The sequence below is a fragment of the Syngnathus acus genome, chromosome 16 (genome assembly GCF_901709675.1).
Source record: "Syngnathus acus chromosome 16, fSynAcu1.2, whole genome shotgun sequence".
Classification (NCBI taxonomy): Eukaryota; Metazoa; Chordata; class Actinopteri; order Syngnathiformes; family Syngnathidae; genus Syngnathus; species Syngnathus acus.
In genome coordinates this window covers 14,286,224-14,303,418 of record NC_051101.1, presented here as the reverse complement: position 1 = coordinate 14,303,418, position 17,195 = coordinate 14,286,224, and the positions used below count along the sequence as shown (strand labels likewise).

General features: G+C 44.3%; 4 protein-coding genes and 1 long non-coding RNA gene across 12 annotated transcripts; 1 reads left to right on the top strand and 4 right to left on the bottom strand.

Moving 5' to 3' along the window:
- Positions 1-1,013: 1,013 nt before the first annotated feature.
- oscp1b (organic solute carrier partner 1b) lies at positions 1,014-4,058 on the bottom strand. Its single transcript, XM_037273624.1, has 10 exons — positions 3,828-4,058; positions 3,567-3,721; positions 3,253-3,420; positions 3,104-3,184; positions 2,876-2,979; positions 2,452-2,580; positions 2,279-2,348; positions 1,952-2,094; positions 1,824-1,887; positions 1,014-1,654 (listed from the first exon to the last, which is right to left on the bottom strand). The coding sequence occupies exons 1-10, from the start codon at positions 3,937-3,939 to the stop codon at positions 1,526-1,528; spliced, it is 1,155 nt and encodes a 384-aa protein (XP_037129519.1). The 5' UTR covers positions 3,940-4,058; the 3' UTR covers positions 1,014-1,525.
- Positions 4,059-4,386: 328 nt separating this feature from the next.
- LOC119135765 (cornifelin-like) lies at positions 4,387-6,523 on the bottom strand. 4 transcript variants are annotated; one of them, XM_037273627.1, is made up of 4 exons: positions 5,593-5,655; positions 5,366-5,491; positions 5,155-5,291; positions 4,387-4,745 (listed from the first exon to the last, which is right to left on the bottom strand). In XM_037273627.1, exons 1-4 carry the CDS (start codon positions 5,612-5,614, stop codon positions 4,641-4,643), a joined length of 390 nt encoding a protein of 129 aa, XP_037129522.1. In that variant the 5' UTR covers positions 5,615-5,655; the 3' UTR covers positions 4,387-4,640. The 4 variants fall into 4 exon arrangements, with proteins under 4 accessions (XP_037129522.1, XP_037129525.1, XP_037129524.1 ...); XM_037273630.1 differs by having other exon boundaries at positions 5,366-5,511; positions 5,593-5,613; XM_037273629.1 differs by lacking the exon at positions 5,593-5,655 and adding an exon at positions 6,414-6,523 and having other exon boundaries at positions 4,562-4,745.
- On the bottom strand, positions 6,498-9,235 carry mrps15 (mitochondrial ribosomal protein S15). 2 transcript variants are annotated; one of them, XM_037273625.1, is made up of 8 exons: positions 8,979-9,235; positions 8,501-8,569; positions 8,347-8,422; positions 8,181-8,229; positions 7,969-8,053; positions 7,805-7,863; positions 7,378-7,569; positions 6,498-6,958 (listed from the first exon to the last, which is right to left on the bottom strand). In XM_037273625.1, the coding sequence occupies exons 1-8, from the start codon at positions 9,091-9,093 to the stop codon at positions 6,866-6,868; spliced, it is 738 nt and encodes a 245-aa protein (XP_037129520.1). In that variant the 5' UTR covers positions 9,094-9,235; the 3' UTR covers positions 6,498-6,865. The 2 variants fall into 2 exon arrangements, with proteins under 2 accessions (XP_037129520.1, XP_037129521.1); XM_037273626.1 differs by having other exon boundaries at positions 8,501-8,545.
- On the top strand, positions 7,135-7,509 carry LOC119135767. Its single transcript, XR_005100612.1, has 2 exons — positions 7,135-7,196; positions 7,246-7,509. It is a non-coding gene; the product is annotated as an uncharacterized LOC119135767 (long non-coding RNA).
- A 133-nt stretch (positions 9,236-9,368) lies between the features above and the next one.
- csf3r (colony stimulating factor 3 receptor (granulocyte)) lies at positions 9,369-16,715 on the bottom strand. 4 transcript variants are annotated; one of them, XM_037273622.1, is made up of 17 exons: positions 16,588-16,715; positions 14,338-14,428; positions 14,132-14,203; positions 13,554-13,838; positions 13,332-13,464; positions 12,954-13,120; positions 12,703-12,863; positions 12,473-12,620; positions 12,316-12,398; positions 11,920-12,118; positions 11,656-11,850; positions 11,312-11,413; positions 10,845-10,991; positions 10,620-10,760; positions 10,205-10,301; positions 10,034-10,112; positions 9,369-9,943 (listed from the first exon to the last, which is right to left on the bottom strand). In XM_037273622.1, exons 3-17 carry the CDS (start codon positions 14,190-14,192, stop codon positions 9,506-9,508), a joined length of 2,436 nt encoding a protein of 811 aa, XP_037129517.1. In that variant the 5' UTR covers positions 14,193-14,203; positions 14,338-14,428; positions 16,588-16,715; the 3' UTR covers positions 9,369-9,505. The 4 variants fall into 4 exon arrangements, with proteins under 4 accessions (XP_037129517.1, XP_037129518.1, XP_037129515.1 ...); XM_037273623.1 differs by having other exon boundaries at positions 11,656-11,844; positions 14,338-14,439; positions 16,588-16,702; XM_037273620.1 differs by having other exon boundaries at positions 14,338-14,439; positions 16,588-16,699.
- Positions 16,716-17,195: the final 480 nt, after the last annotated feature.

Below are 17,195 nucleotides of genomic sequence, written 5' to 3'. Positions count from 1 at the left end.
GTGTCACACGAAGAGATGGCTTCATCATTTGGAATACTGACAAATGATTGAATGCGTTCAATAATTACGAAATATCTTAAAATACTTCAAACAATCTCACCATATTTGATTGTAATAGACCCATTACCTATACAGTATAATCACTAGATTAAATACAGGTAGATTACCTGTATAGATTATAATATACCTGTATTTAATATACGTCGATACAAAAAATGAGCTACACACTTTAGAAGTCACTTCTGTAAAAAAAAAAAGGGTCACTGTTAGTTACTCAATGACTCCGTTTTGAATGATAGGCGTTTATAAAAAAAGGCTTGCTTATCACGTCTCAATTGCAACCACAAACCACAACAAAAGGGCAGCCTAAATGGCAGAGGCTTTATTTAAATCCCTGTGACTCAGCAATGCATTGGCCCTAAGCCACATTAAGGATGCGCATTATTAATTCATGAGTCATATTACATGTACTATCATAGCAGAACTAAGAAACATATTACTTTCAGACTTTTGCAGGCTGAATCAGGCCCATGGGCCTTTGAGTTTGACACCAGTGCTACAGGTTGAGTATTTTTCTTTTTCATATTCCTTCTTCTTTGCAAAGGTCACAAGAATGAGCTGGGCGTCCAAGATTCGATCCGGTAACTGTCTAAAAGAAAATGCATGCATGGCTTGGTATTTTCTTTTGCATGCTGATAACCTCATTTGGCCCCATAAGAGTTTACACGTGGGTGAAATTGAGGTATGAGCCTGAAAATATTGTGAATAAATGGTAGAATACATTCTGTGGATTAGAAAATGATATGAAAAGCCTTTTCAAGGACGCTGCTGCTCCTAAATTAAATGTAAACATTTACAACAGCGCTCTCTACTGGCTCATCACACACACACACACACACACACACACACACACACACACACACACACACACACACACACACACACACACACACACACACACACACACACACACACACACACACACACACACACACACACACAAGTCAAACCACATCTGTAAAAGGTCATTTTATTTTTGGAACTGCTATATTGCAGAAATATGCACATCTAGTCAGAGAAAACCGTACATAAATCCAATAAATACAACTATTAAAGAAACATATTCACACGTTTTGACATTGCAGGTAGCCACCAACAAGTTTTCCTTCCTTTTGAGACTTTCACGTAAAATGACATCGTACTTTCCCTCCTGAGCGCGTATCGTAATGTCGCAGCATCAAAATTGGATTACAATTGGATTAGAAAAGAGCACTTGGGATGATGGAGCCGTCCGTATTATATGAAAACGATCCGATAAAAGGTCCTTTTTAAAAAATGCCGGTGCCTGAATTATCCACCAATTCGGATATGACCCGCATGGCGTACTTTACAACGTTTGGGTGGTGTCCAAATTGGCTGTGGGCCATTCAGCCTGAATGTAGCACAATCCCGACGGCACAGGGAGGAAAAGAACCAGAAGGTTGCCTGTGCATGACTTTTGCCGCTCCATCCTAACCCAACGGCGTCACAGACCATCCATCATGGCCAGGAGGTCGTCTCCTTTGCTGCAGTCACTCGGGGATCGCTCAGGTGACTCCCGAGACCCGCTGAACTCACCCATGATCTTGGCCAGCTCGGCGTTGGCTGTTTGGTCCTGCATTTGGGAAAATGCTTGTTACTATTTTCAAACACTAACATGTGTGTGTGAGGTGCGGGTACGATTTTTGTCCACTTGAGGTCGCCATTTGAATATGTTAATATGAATATGTTGGGGGGGGGGGGCCTGGTGAGTGACGTGGGCATCATAACAAGAAAAGCAATACCTTTGTAGCTTGGATGTTTATGAATCCATACGACAGCTCATCCGGTCTGGATATTAACGCCTCTCTGTGGCAACACCAAAAAATTGTTCGTTTTTATTGCAATGTCATCATCAGATTTAGGTACTTACTCTTCCTCCTCGTCGGTTGCGAACAGGTTAACCCGGAAATCGCTCTCGGCATTGCCGCCGGCCTTGTGGACTTCCAAGCCTCCCATGAGTTTGGCTAAGAGGTTGAGCTCTTCTTTAGCTAGCGGGTTGGGAGCCAGGTTGACCTGGCAGCAACAAAAGTGTTTGGTTTTTTCCGCAAAGGATTTGTTTTTCATGTTGTTTTGATTTTAGTTTTTCGTATGTGCGGCGTTTATTGATTTCGTAAACAAAATATATGCTATATATTCATTTAGTTAGGTTGGATTAAATATAATAACCTTGCTAGGTACCAATATTTTTTTTTATTACCTTGGTGTGCTGAGCTGAGTGCTTGGAGGTTCCCGCGATGTGAGTTTCCACCGGACGGCAAACGCTGTACCTGTGAGGCCACACCAGAGGAAAATACACAATTGTTGGAACACCGTAACAACATACTGGTCGTGTAAATCCTTTCAACTTGTTTTTGGTTGCAAAAGTCTCACATGTTCGTGCCCAGTTTGGTGACCCTGTCGCCAAACAGCTCAAAGGATCCTTCGCAGAGTGCAGCCGTGTAGTTTCCGCCATTTTTGAACTGCAGCCTGCCGGTCTCCTCGCCAGTGCAGCTATACGTCCTAGAATGAAAAAAATCATGAGACTTTTTTTTTCCTCCCCCCCCCCCCCCCATGCTTTTGATTAGACAGTGACAACTATTCTACTGCAACTAGGTCTGGAAAGGTCTTCATTTTGTGTTGACTCCCATGTGCATAAGCCTTGAGCAACACAGCACAGCACAAGTTGTCTAAAGTTAGAATTCAAAGGCCAAGAAAGAGGGCTAATGCAATTAGCTCCACGGGGGCCGACGACTTAAGCTTGACGTCGCGGCACGAGGGGAGAATCACGACATTCATCTAAAAGCCGACATGTCACCTTATCAAGCCTGGAATTTGTGTCCCGTGAGGCACCGGACCACTGATGGGGAGCACAAATCGGCCGTTGGAGTTCTGAACTTTGTCCTTGAGGAAAATAGATACCTGGCAGACAAGATAGCAAAATAACCATTTGATACAAATGCTTTTGCAGCAAAAGGTCCGTGATTCTGTCATCCTTCAGCGCCATCCTGTGGCACTGATAGGCAATTGTTAGGAAGCGACTTACCCTTATGTGCATGTCCTGAAAGAAGATGAGAAGAGTTTGTCTAATGAGCTGGAATTCGCCACTCGGCAACAGAGTGTACATCTAAACGAAAGAGATGACGTCACTTGCTTGCCACCTAATTGCCACGGTGTTACAAAGTGCCGCCGCACCTCCATCAGTTGCCGGTACGTCTCGTCCACCTGAGCCAAAATGCAAGGCGTGTCCTTGACAAATTCCCTGATGGCGTCCATGTGGTTGAAGGTGACCAGGAGGATGTCCCGCGGCCGTGGACAGAGGAGAACCTGGTACTTGAAGGCCATGGTCATCAAGTCGTACAGCTGGAATGATGCAAAACAGGGCTGAATCCAGATGTGATCAACATTGCACATTTGGTCATCATTGAAAAATGCAACAATTCAGCGTTTGCTGCGGTAGCATTATACCATCTTACAGGCAGTCTGAAATCAACTATGACCCCGCTAACCTTGTCCATGCTTGCTTGATTGAGCCTCATGATGGAGGCGTGGGCCAGTCTGTCAAAGACGGTGCGGAGCGCCTCCTTGGAATACAGCTCCTGGGGCTTGAGAAGCTCCTCCAGAAACTTCTTGTTAAACATGGTGGTGATGATGTCATTCATGACTAGTCGAGGATGAAAAGAAAGACAATACAGAAGATGAATGATGAAACTTTGTGACGTGTTGAAGCGGTTGTTTGGAGTCGGGTGGCCGGCCAAAAAGCTAAGCACCTTTCTTAGCTTTGTCGGCGGGGATATTTTGAGCTCGTAGCCGCTGGTCCAGAATATAAAGCATTTCTCCACCGAGATTGATGAACAGCAGCGGGAGTGTCCTCGACGACATGTCGGAATCTGGAGAGAGAGAGAGAAAAAAGCTCAACAACAAACAGCCCGTTCGAAAACGACGGTGAGTGTGCTAGCAGTGGAGGCAAGCTCGCTACTCGCTACTCGCTACTGGCGAGGAAAGGGTTGCTAATGCCTCCTCCGCCGTTGCTAGGCCACGGAGGGAGTAGCCAATCAGAGCAATCAACGTCATCAAAACAGGAAGTTGAGCGACATTCCGTAAAAGGATGGGAACGCTTTATTAGTTTCGAGATCATTTATATCACTAAGTTAATTAAACGGTTTTAAATCAAGACGGGTATTTCTCTTTTTTCCGGAAAAAAGGTTTCGGAAGCTTTTTTTTTATTTTTAACCGTATTAAGTTTCATAATCATGTAGTTATGTCTATATTGGTTATGCAAATCAACACACCACACTTTTTTTTTTTCACATGTGGGACTTCATTGAATTTCAAGTTCACAAAACCCTCTTTATTATGATCCCAATGTGCATTGTTGAATTTCAGTGCAAATGCATTTAATTTACATTCATCTTTGGTCAGCTGCAGAATTCTCTGCATGTTTCATTTTAATGAAATAAACAACCAAGTCCAAATCTTTTGGGGTCGGGAACCTACACGATGATTTGTTTGGAAAAAAAAAAAAAAATCTTTATTGTATCTCTTCTTTGGGGCACAAGCATTCCTTTGCTCTACCGTTGCCATTACGGCAAAGTTTCTCCATTCCGGATGCGGATCTCTCTGGCCATTCTGCACAACTCACAGAGGCCGCAGAAGCACGACATGAGTGCGTCGTTGCAAACTGTCCCCTGCGAAGAAATGAAAGGGCACACATTATGGAAACGTGACTTTCTAATAGCTAGAGACCCAATGCTGCTTTCTGCCTGCCATAGCTCATTGTTTCCCCATATCAAACTAAAGCAGGCCAAGACTTTACTCCACCCATTTCCATTAAAAAATTCCCTCACTTGTGCTCCTCATAAGTTTTCCCATTTAATTAAATGATACTCAAGGAGTGAAAATAATCATTAATTGCACCTCTTCCCATACCATCTTTAGACTAGTGGGAGCACATTCAACTTTAAGACTTACTTGCAACTTGCACATATTATTTCAGTGTTGACACATTTCTCAATTGGCACCCCACTGAGCAACAGTTCCTCCCTTGCGCAAGCTGTTAATGAAATCAAAGCACTTCTTCTCTGCACTTCCACATACCTGGATGCCATACGTGAGCCTCATGTGAGTCCTCATAGCCGTCAAGCCGCCCGGCACGAAGCCCAAGCAGCAGTTTTCACCGTACTTGTCCGCAGTGTAGCAGCCCAGTATGGATGGGCAGAAGCAGCCGAAAGCACCTGGTGGAGGAAAGTTGGAATAACATTTGTGATGATTGAATTCTTTTTCCAACGTATACAATAGTTCTACTCACAAATCAATAAGTCACTGCAGCAAGAGCAGAGGCCCGTGCTCCACTGTCCCGTTTGAACGTTGGTGCCATAGCCGCCGGCGCCCGGTTGACTGGTTACCACTGGGTTGGACATGTGGGCCGCAGGTTCTGATGCATGTACAGTATAGCTATTTATTATCATTACAAAAAACAAGGACGTATTTACTACTACGACATTTTTTTCTTTGCAGGAGGAAAAAAAAAATGACCTGAATCTGAATCCTGCCACATTGTTGTTGTGCTCTGCTCGTTTTTTTCCCACTCTACAGGGTGAGTAATAAGCCTATAAGATGAAGCCTGGTGTCAGCAGATGAGCATTCACTTTGAGCTACCCTGCTTCACATTGTATTTGTAGGCACGGTGTGTGTGTGGTGCTCTCTTAAAATTGTACAAAAGAAAGTAAAAAAAAATCCATTTCAATATTTTTATAGATACATAAACACAAAATGATGAATTATTCAAATATAGTAAATGAATTATTTAAATATAGTAAATACTAAATTGATCAATTTAAATTAACCCCCTAATAATGATCAAAATACAAACAATAAAACTAAGAAAAATAAACGTTGATTTTCCCCCATACAAACAATAAAATAACACCTATTTTTTCATAATACAGAACATCTTTGAATACAAAAACTTTTAAAATAAAACAATAAATGAAATGAATTTTCTCACCTTCAATCTAATTCATCAGTACATTTAGAATAATGAACATTTTTATTTAAAATAGACATCTTGTATATTTATTTAGATTTCTTGTGTGGATTTTTGGATTTATTCTGTTGAGTGAAACATTTCTTCTGAAATACGACATAGAAGGAAAAACTATCCAATTGACTCTAGGTCTAGAAACTTAGGCAATCTGTTGGCAAGAAAAAACTACTCGAGAGAAAAATGCATGAATATGTCGAGTATGCAAAACGAGCTTGCGACATGGATGAATTGCACGCATGTTTTCTCGTTCAATTTAAACAGACCATCGTTTCAGATTTTGCATAGTGATGAAAAACAGAATGCGACTTACCAGAAGGAATGCGTGAGCGCGTACTGGCCCCGACCGAGCGAGCGAGCAAACTGCAGCGCTTGAGACCACACAGGAAGTTTGACGTTCAGGTTAAGAAACCTTTATTGGTGAAACTTAAACGGCTGAAAAGGATGACAAGATCTTTGCGGTGATTCTCGGATGAAACGGTGCAGCTTATTTTGCTTTCCTCTTTTGCATCATTCACATAGTCCACTGAGAGGGATATTTGATGGAATCTTGATTTTTCAACGGCTTGCATGCACATGGTTGTGTTTCTGGAGTGCAGTCCCACTTATCAAGTTTGAGAAAATAAAAAAAATTCAAAAAGTTGTGACAGTGGATTTTTTTTCACCTGTGACTTTGCCGTGGGATGCATCAAAATGACCAGCGGGCCGTAAATGGGTCTCAAAGCTGTCGTTTGGACACCCAAGTGTTGTAAAATAAAAAGGCATCTACTGACTGGCAGTTTGCGTCTCAGCCGCTTCTGCGCTTTGCTTCGGTTTCAGCTTCTGCTCGGCTTTCTGCTTCTGCACCTCCTGGAAGACCTGTGGGGGGGGGGGCGACCATATGCGTGTCAGACAAAACTGAAAGCAGGCTTGCAGTTCCCACTCTTTCCACTGCAAATGCTAATTAAAACATTAATATGACATAAAGTGGACCACCAGCATACTCGTGTTTCGGCCCCTCCGCATTTATGCGGTTTTTTTTATATTAACAACAATTTTTTCTTTGTTTTATTTGGGGAGGATTTTCATAGAAAATGCTTCGTAAAAGTTGATTCGTGTCTGTTCATTTTGTCGATCAGACTTATTTCTGTATTTTCTGCAAAAAGAAAAAAACTGATGGATGAAATGGAATATAAGATTTCTGTCCAGAATAATGGACAAGTGTTTTGCCACATTTTGATGAAAAGATGGCATCCATGAGTGTTGACCAACAGGGGGCGACGCCTCGTGTTTGCTACCTTGATGCAGAAGGCTTTTTTGGCCAGCCAGCGTCGAGTGGCCCTCCTGTAGTACTCGGGCGGGAAGGTGTAGGTGATGCCCAGCTGCTCGCACACATTCTCAAAGGCGTCGTAGCGCTCCAGCCGCAGGTTCTTCAGCAACTTCTTCCTCTTGTCGATGGCCATGAGCATGCGTCTCTTGTTGGCCTTGTCCTACAAAACATAAAGGACGGCTCGTGTGGATAAAAAAAAAAGAAAACAAACGTGAACACTAAGGCAATACGACTGTGTTGAAATTGTGGACATTTTCCGACCACAACTATCTTGTGCGTGTCATGATTGACACAGGATATCCTGTAGTACCTGTGTGTGCGCGCGTGTGAGAAACGACAGGAAGGAAACACGTTGACACAAATTTCTGATGAACCTTATCACGTCATGAATTCACCTTGTGATGTTTGAGCAAGTGCTCCTGGTAGTTGCGGATTCTCGCCGTCAAAATGGCCACTGCAACAAGCGCACACCCACACACCCACGAAGCGTCATTTAGCGCACACACTCAACCGTTTATGTGCGCAGTATGCGTGCGTGTGGCAGCAAAGACAAGCTCACCTTGAACTTCCACCGAGTTGCGGTCGCTCTCGTCCCGTTGCACCTTGGCAATCAGCTGCTCTTTTTTCAGCGCCAGCTTTTCACTCTGGACACACAATCAATCAATCAATCAATCAATCAATCAATCAATCAATCAATCAATCAATCAATCAATCAATCAATCAGGAGTCAATGATACAATGTAGCTGTTACGAGTTATTCAAATAACTCACATGACTCGCCAACTCCAACGAAAGAAGTCTTTTGACAACATCGTCCGTCCTGCATTGGCAAACAGGCACTTATGTGAGAGCAGTAGACGTCATAGCTACACAACCACCCGCATTGGGAACGTGACTACTTGTGTGAGTGTATATCGTGCACTGGGTGGGTGCTTACGTTTGAGCGAGGGGTACGGCGGCGTAATCCAACTTCAGCAGAGCCGGAGAGAGGTCGCTGAGTTGGCTCTCGGGACCTGGAAGGCAGAGGATAGCAGACGGCACAACGTGAGCCTTTAAGCAGAGCCGTAGCCATGTCATTTACAATGACGTACCTTGCACCTTTTTCTTTGCAGTGCGAGCATAATGTCGGGCTGGTGCTGCAAAGGCAAAGTTTCCCGACGCTGAAGAGAAACAAGAAACATTGATGACTGAAGCCTGAAACAGTCTTGTAAATTAACAATGTAAATGAACCGTCTCACGTGAACTATTAAAATGTTACATTACGATGACAAATATTGTTACAGAGAACGCATCCTTGTATTACAATGTGTAAGTGTACCTAATGAATTGTCCAGCGACTGTGTCGTCCACGCATGCGCATTTCGTCGCATTTTGCTATAAGCTAACAATGCTACTTGTGAATGCTGCATTAACCTTATTGTTCGAGAAGTTTCTTGGACTTGAGTAGCACATTATACACACATATATATACACATATATATATACATATATATATACACATATATACATATATATATACATATATAAGTCCAGCCTCCATTTCTGTTTCTCTGCATGTTGTCTTCTTACCGCTGCTGACTTTGTGTCTCGAGAGCAACGCCGAGCAGCACGCCGGTGGGGCACTTTCCCTCAAAACGCCCACCGAACACCTCAGAGCGGTCCTTAGAGCTATATTCGACAACATGTTGTTGGTTTTAATCCACAAATTTGCCCGAAGCGGCGAAGGAGATCGGGCAAAAAGGAGAACGGAACACTCGGTCGACCGCTAGATGTGTTCCGCCATATTGGTTAGACGCGAGCAGTCGTCGATCCTCGATCGAGGATTACTAAACGAACCCAGAACACATCGATTGGGAAAACGGACGCTCCAGGACAACTATTCAACTTATGTACATTTTTATCAAAAATGTAAAGAACTCTGATGACATGATGGTTAAACTTGCAGTATACGATGTGACACATTTCTTCATTAAAAAAGACCAAACTTTATTACCTTGAAAAAGTTGAATGATACAAATAATCAAAACGATCTTCATTTGATTTCGAAACTCAATAGAAAGGCTTTTTTATATTGCCCCCCTGTAAAGTCATGTCAATCACTGAGTGTCATTCAAGGTTAACGCTTTGAGAAAAGGAAAGTCCTCCCACTGGATGGTGGCTGCGACGGTGTCCTCTTTGGGTCCAAAAAAGACCTGCGGGTCTTCGGACGCGGCTATGTTCTGGTAACACTTGGGACTCTGCAACTCTTCCGACTGTAGGAGGGGCTGCGTGGATTCGGAGCGCAAGTACTCATGAGAGTGCGCGGCGGGGAAGATGACGGTGGCGTAGGGCACCGAGTCGCTGTTGGAGGAGGTGAAACCGGGGATGAACGGCGAGCCGCACATGGACTCTCCAAGGTCGCTGGTGTCTTCCGCGTTGTTCAACCAAGCGGTGACGTCTTCTGCCTTGTTGGGCTTCTGGGCGATCTCCAGGAAGCTCAAGTGGGATAGATAGATCGGATTTGGCTCATCAAAGTCCCACGAAGCTCGGATATCCTGCATAACGTTTGGTCAGAGTAACAAGGTTGGATGGAGGCCAATATTGTGGAATAGCGCAAATTGGTTTCTAATCCTGAAATGTGTCACCTGGGTGGATTCGGAGGTCCAGCTTTTGATGCTGCTGTTTGCAGGATCAGGAACATCGGGCCAAAAACGCATCTTCAGCCTGCGAAAAGAGACCACAGAGAATGAATGACATGGAACACGGTCGCAGCCTGAATGTAGCAGCGTAGCATCGCTTCTATCTGACTTACTTACCACTTATGTTTGGAGGAACAAATCTTGACCAGAAGAATGATCACCAAACAGAAACAAGCACAAGTGGCCACCACAATGATTATGGAAGAGACAGGATCTGTGATGAAAAAAGACGGATGAATCCATGACAGTGGCTTGTGAATTGCCCAGAGAGCTGATGACTTTTCGGTGAGCTAGCCTTCTGTGTTAGCACCAAGCTACCGTAAGACGGCTATGGCTTTAAGACCCAAGGTGTGTTTGACTTGGTTTTATGTTTGCGTTGGACTGAACTTGTGAATGTGACTTCAACAATTTGAAGCCTTTTTTCCAAAGTTCAAAAACAAAAAAGGACCCTGCTGCTGCTGCTGCTGCTGCTGCTGCTGCTGCTGCTTATTGTTTACAATTTGGATTAAAAGTGTGTCGAAACAATACAAACCCATTTCTTTGATGTCAAACTGAAAGATGGAGCCGTTCCGGCTTCCGCCGTGCGTGCTAACCATCAACACGGCATGGTAAACAGACAAGGAGCTGAGGCCAGTCAGAACCACTTTCCGCTCTTCCGGGTCTCCCGTTGCCACTGAAACGACATCGATGCGTCCATACGTGACCTGGATTTACGTACACAAAATACTCATTTCATTTGGAATCAATCGTCGCCTACCGTGTACCCTTTTCGTCTCGTCCCAGTAAAACAATTTGTAGCTTTGAATGATCCCGTTCCGCCGCTCCAAAGGTATTTCATCCCAGGTGAGTTCCACGTGGTACTGCCAGGTTTTTTTAATGATTAGCTTTGGATCCACAGATGGAGCTGAAGAAAAAAAAAAAGGATCAAAGTTGGCGATCATTAAATGATCCTTTCTCTTGTAAGAGCCGGAAACCATATTTGGGTATGAGTGACCGATTTATTAATGTTGTGCTAAAAGGGGGAAGAGACCCAAAATGGGGGAATAGTGAAATAAATCGTGTGACATTTCTGATATTCATCTAGCAAAAAATGCAGTCATTGCATATTTTAATCATCTATTTCCGAGAATTGATATTTATTCAACTGGGATACCCAAACTCGAGAATTGAGGCTAAAAGTTCTCTTTTCAGCCACACACAAGGGGGCACTGTTACACCACTCACCCTTTTGCAGCGAGTAGGCATGAACAGTTCTCGGCGGCCCGATGCCGTTCTTAAATCTGGGATACACGGAGATCCCGTAGGGCTTGTACGGCTCAAAGTTGCCTGCGGACGAGAGAGAGAGGGAAGTTGGAGTGTATCTGGAAGCTCCTGGGCCAGGTTGAGATGACAAACCAAACAATGGCTGCCATATCGCACGAGAAAAAATGAGACCAAGTTGTCGACACGTGAGATGGATATTTCATCTCTCACTGGTCCCCAAACATGTCAAGATTTTTTGTTGTTGTAAAGAGGAATCGATCGTATCATCGGATATCGTGTCACAAACGAAGGCAGAAAATACGTACCTGTGAGGTTAAGACTGGATGAATTCCATGCTGCCGTCTCAAAGTGAACAAGAGATAGGTCGCTGTTTAACAGAGGTCCCCATTCCACAATGTAATCAATGACGTTCGGCGACGCCAGGTTTCCCCATCGGACCGACACGGACCCGTCACCGACGGCGATGGCCCCAACGTCCCATATCGCCTCGCCGGCTGCGGCTACAGAACGGACGTTGTCACAAATGAGTCGTTTCCCGCCGCAGCAAAGTGTTTCCGGGCTATACGTACCTAAGGGACGGTAGATTCGGACCGACGTGGGCGTGGACTTCCCGGCGGCGTTCAGAGCGAAAAGATACACTTTCCTGGCTTTCTTGGGAACGTGGAAGGTGCAGTGATTCCCGGCCGTGGCGCACAGCTTCCCTCTCGTTTTTAGCGCCGAGACCACAAAAGAAACGTTTCGACCGTTGGCTCGGAATCGTTCTGACGGCTGGAGGAAAGAAAGAAAAAGAAACGAGAAGCGTCAGGGCCGCTCTTCCAAATGTAGCAGATTGCAGTTTGACGCAACGTTTGAGTCCTTCCCTTTGTTGTATTTTTCCCTTGCTGTGAGTTGAATTGCATGTTTTCATCGATAAGCTTTATTTGAATGTGATTATTCTCGTGAGTTGAATTCAACCTTTTGTGTACCTTCCAAAACAAAAGCATCTTGAGTTGGTTGGGCACCAGATTCCCGGTAACCCTCATCCATGTGTCGAGGGCCCCAGCGGGAGCTGTGGGGGATACAAAGATAAACGTCTTCAACTTCCACCGTCCGCTACCTCCGAATGACTCCGAGCGGGCCTACCGGTTTCCAGGGTGACTGCGGACTGGCTATCGCTCCAGTCACTCCAGGGACTTTGCTGGTATCGGACTCGGATCTGGGCGAGGTACTTTGTCCCGTGCAGAAGACCACGCTGGTACACGTGCCTCTCGGGCGTCATCTGGTCCAGAATCTGAATGGGGCGAGGAGCCACAAGCAGGAATTACAGGGGCACGAAGCAAAATTCCAAAGGAGGAGCAGGGTGACCTACTTACCGGTCGCTCGGTCCACAAGCTGCTCGCCTCAGTCTTGAGTCGCGCTTCAAGACTGACAAATTCCTTCATCCAGTTCTGGTGCTGGGAAAAGTCCCAAATTAGCCTGAGGCAGCCGATACGCCACGCTTGCAGCTTCATAATCCTTGGCGGGTCAAATTTCGCTGGAATAAAACAAGCAGAAATAACAAAATGCTTGGATTGATTTACTATTTTTCATGCCTAGAAAGAGTTTGCGTTCACCACCGGACTACCTGAGCTGACAGGTTCCAAAATCAGGCGCGCCGAGCTCGTCTGTCCGAGCGGATTCTCAGCCTTGACGTATATTTCCATTTCCGAGAAGAAGACGAAGCCGGCGCGAGGGATGGTATAGCTGCGGACCCCCGGCGGCAGCTCATACGTGTGGTTCCACTTTAAATCCCTGAAAGAAACAATGCACAGGAACATTTTCAGATTTCTACCATTGGCGGATCCAGATGAGGGGCCACGGGGGCACAGCCCCTCTGAAATAAGCTTGGACCCCCTTTTGCACCGCCCCGAAGATATACGTACATAACTGAACCTGAAAGCTCCACCAGTGCTACCAAGAGTGACATTTAATCAGCGTCAGAAGGTGCTGTTGGAATATTTACCCGATGTACGTGTGGAGCGTATACTTTGTGGGCAGGTGGGACTCTGGCGGGCTTGCATCCCACTTACAGGTCAGGCTTTCGTGGGTGGACAGCTTGGCCTGACAGCTCAAGTTCTGTGGCACTGGGGGTGGATCTAAAGTATCCAAATATGATATGTCATACATATGGCACCTTCTACGCACGCATGAAATAGATTTTAGATAAAAAAAAATTTTTCCTTACGTCCGGCTCGGATTTCCAGCCCCGCGATGACGTGACTTGGCGCCGCCCGGAGGCAACAGGTGAGGGTGGCCCGGCTGCGGTTGAAAGCGGGGATCACCACTCGGTAGGCTCTGCCGTCGGACACGGGAACCACGGCGGACAGGACCCGGTTGTCGAGTCGCAATTCCACTTGGCCGGCGAGCGCGGGGCAGTCGTCGTCGATGACGCAAGTGGCGGTGACGGGCGAGCCCAGCGTCACCACCGAACTGGACGCCAGGATACTCGCGCACGGTCGCCTGTCATTCCCTAAGAAGGAACACAATCGAGTTCATAGAATTATTCTCATTTGGGCTGCGATGATAAATAAGGCCGCTATCGATCCTTTTTTTGGTATTTATTTATTCATTTTGTCTAAGCACAAAATGTGACTTCATTCTTGTAAACAGACAAGAAGAATGACTGCAAACTTTTTTAATTTTTTCATCTTTTGTTAAAACAATACAGCCGTTCTCATGGCACCGTATATTCTTGTCTTTCCCGTACTTTTCGACAGTATCATCATTTCCCTCCGTCACGTTCCTCCTGACAGCGATATTTACCGTATTGCGCCGCCTTCACGGCCGCCAAGGTGACAAGCACCGACATCCACGCCGACGCCATGACGGCAAAACCTGTCAGGCAGTCGGAAAAGAGACACGGGGTGTCACATTTCCGAAAGGTTTAATTTATTTTGAAATGATTGGACTTAAGCTAAGAAGGATATGGAGGAAAAAAACAGATCCGATCATTCTCCACTAAATTGCACCTGTAATGTGGTGTCATCAACAAGCTGCTGCTACTCACCCTTCCACACACATCAAACCCGCCACTGAAGTCGGTGTTTTTGCTGGTCGGCGCTGGAATTGATCTACAGAGAAAACGCACACAAATGTAATTCCAGTAAAAGTAATAATTGTTCATAAACGAAAAACTAGAAAACAGACAATTTGCTAATGTAAATGCCAAACACAAATATACTATGTTATCATGCACAATTGTGTTGTTGCTAATCAACCTTTTGTCATACACACACACACACACACACACACACACACACACACACACACACACACACACACACACACACACACACACACACACACACACACACACACACACACACACACACACAACTGGGAGACGGTGTGAGGAAACTTCCCTTGGTTTTGTCTTTCAACACACAAGTCGGAACGACAGCCGCATTGTACCAGAAAGTCACACTGTGGCCGAATTCTCCAAGTGACCCAATTAAAATATTTGGATCTATTTTTTTAGGCCATTACAAAACCTTTCAAGTTGCTCTCAAGTGAAAATAAAAATTCCCTCCAACTTAGTTCCTTGGCAACAAGATGGCAAAGCGATTGACTTTGGGTGGTGTCGTTAAATCGCAGCCAGAGATGATGAATGGAATCATTTGTTGTTTGCTTCTTTTGTTGAAGATGTGAGAACAATTTTCATTCCTTATCATCGGCTCGCATAAAGACCTCCCAATCCTTTTTGCTTTTTCCATTTGAAAATGTCTGATTAGTCCCAGCAGGTGCAGGAGCCCAAGGCTCCAAAAGTCGATTTGCTTTGGGGAGCAAGCAAATTTGATAAAGACCGACACGTATCCATTTACACGTGTGTATGAAATTGCGTTCCGAGGTTTGTTTTCCAGACGATATTGTTGCTGATGTAATATTTGCATTTCTTTGTGAGTAAATAATAGGACTTATGGTGAAAAACAACAGAAATCGTATGATTCTCCCTCGAAAAATAACTCAAACTAGGAAATTGCTATGACATACACACACACACACACACACACACACACACACACACACACACACACATATATGTATATACGTATATATTGTATATACGTATATATTGTTGGTTTTTGTATTGACTCCAGATTTGTAAGGTTCCACCTTTAGCTATAAAAATGCAACTTTGATAATGACAGTAAGTGATATGAAGGCGTGTGCAATTGTGTCGCAATGATTGTAGCACAGCCGCCGCCATATGTTTCCTTTAGCGCTGCTGATGTTTGAGGACGAGGACCATTATTGCAACACTTTCAGCATTTAGCAACATCCTTGACACACCGTACAATTACACACTCGACGCCACTTCCCCATTTTGTGGACCTATTTCTCACAACAAGGCCACTCTGAAGAAGGAATGATTAGATAAGAATGTTACTTTGTGCTTGAAGCCTTTCCAATTGACCTTTAAATCAGCAGGCATAAAAAAAAAAGTCTCACTTAATTCATTTATTTATTTTTCCAAGCTAGCAGTTAAACATGTCTATTAAACGGATGGCAAGTGTGCAAACATGCTCACGCAATGCTACGAAAGTTCGACCGTGAAAACGCTAACAAGCGCTAACGCTAAACAAACATGGCATCGTTTGACATTAATAAAAGTTACCTGCTCCCAGATGTTTTTATTTGAAGAGGAAAGATATTGGTTCCACATCCTCTTTCGAATAAATAGAAAGCGCGCAAACACGCAACGCTATGAGGAAAATAAGCCAACATCAGAGAAAAATGTTCACACAGAAATGGTTTATATTGAGACACGTTTAAGGACAAATGTTTGTCTTTTTTTTAACTGACGGAATGTAACAATGACATGGCTTCTTGTCCATACTGCAAGGAAAACATTTGCAAATGTCAACATCCAACTCAAGAATCTTTTATCCTAGGAATAAATTCTCGCTTATTTTAAGGGAGGAAATCTTTCTCCTGGTCATAAAACAAGTAAACAAACAGAAAGCTAAATCTGTACAGAGGGGAAAAAATTCCCCAAATGCTAACATCTAAGTAAAATGTTATCACTTGGGAACAAATCAATGTCTGTCCATATTTTGAAAAAAAACATTGGCAACATTGAAGAGAAATGTTATCACTTGGAAGCTGTAATAATAAAAGCGGGTGAATTATACACTAGGTCATTATGAATAGAAGGCTAAACAAGTGGACTGAAGGTCAGGCAGAGATGCCATCAGAGAATTTAGAGTTTATCTACTCACCGCAGACGACAGGATAAGGCTCGGAGTGGCTACGCTTCACGTGTGCTCGTGAAGCCAAACGTCCTTGTTTTGAAAGCGGAGCGCAACTTTCCAGGAAGAGGCCCTTGACTGACGGACGGACGGACGGACTGTCGGGGAGGAGGAGGGGGAAGACAAATCAAAACAAAACAAGGGAGGTTGTTCAAGTATGGTCAAAACAAATAGTGTTGCAAGAAGTGTATGAACACTTTGGAACGAGCTGTGGTCATGAAATGTCATGTGCTCATCGAACAACAACGTTTTTTTGGTTTGTTTTTTAAAGAATAATGATAGTTGTCAAAAAATGCAAATGCGTGAACCGTGCAAGTCAACCGACTCCAATAAATGTGACCAGATTGTATTAGATAGCCAGCTATCTAGATGTTAGCATGCTAGCTTTTCTTAGCTTATGCAACCGTAAATGTGCCGCAGTACATTTATGATGATGACAAAAACGTGTCATCTTTTTATTTCCACTGTACATTAACTAGTCAACCCACGAGGGCATACTTTTGCTGCTGCTGCCACCACTCTGCTAATCGTTAGGAATGGAAGACACGCACGCCGCCGTCCGCCGGGCATTCCATTTC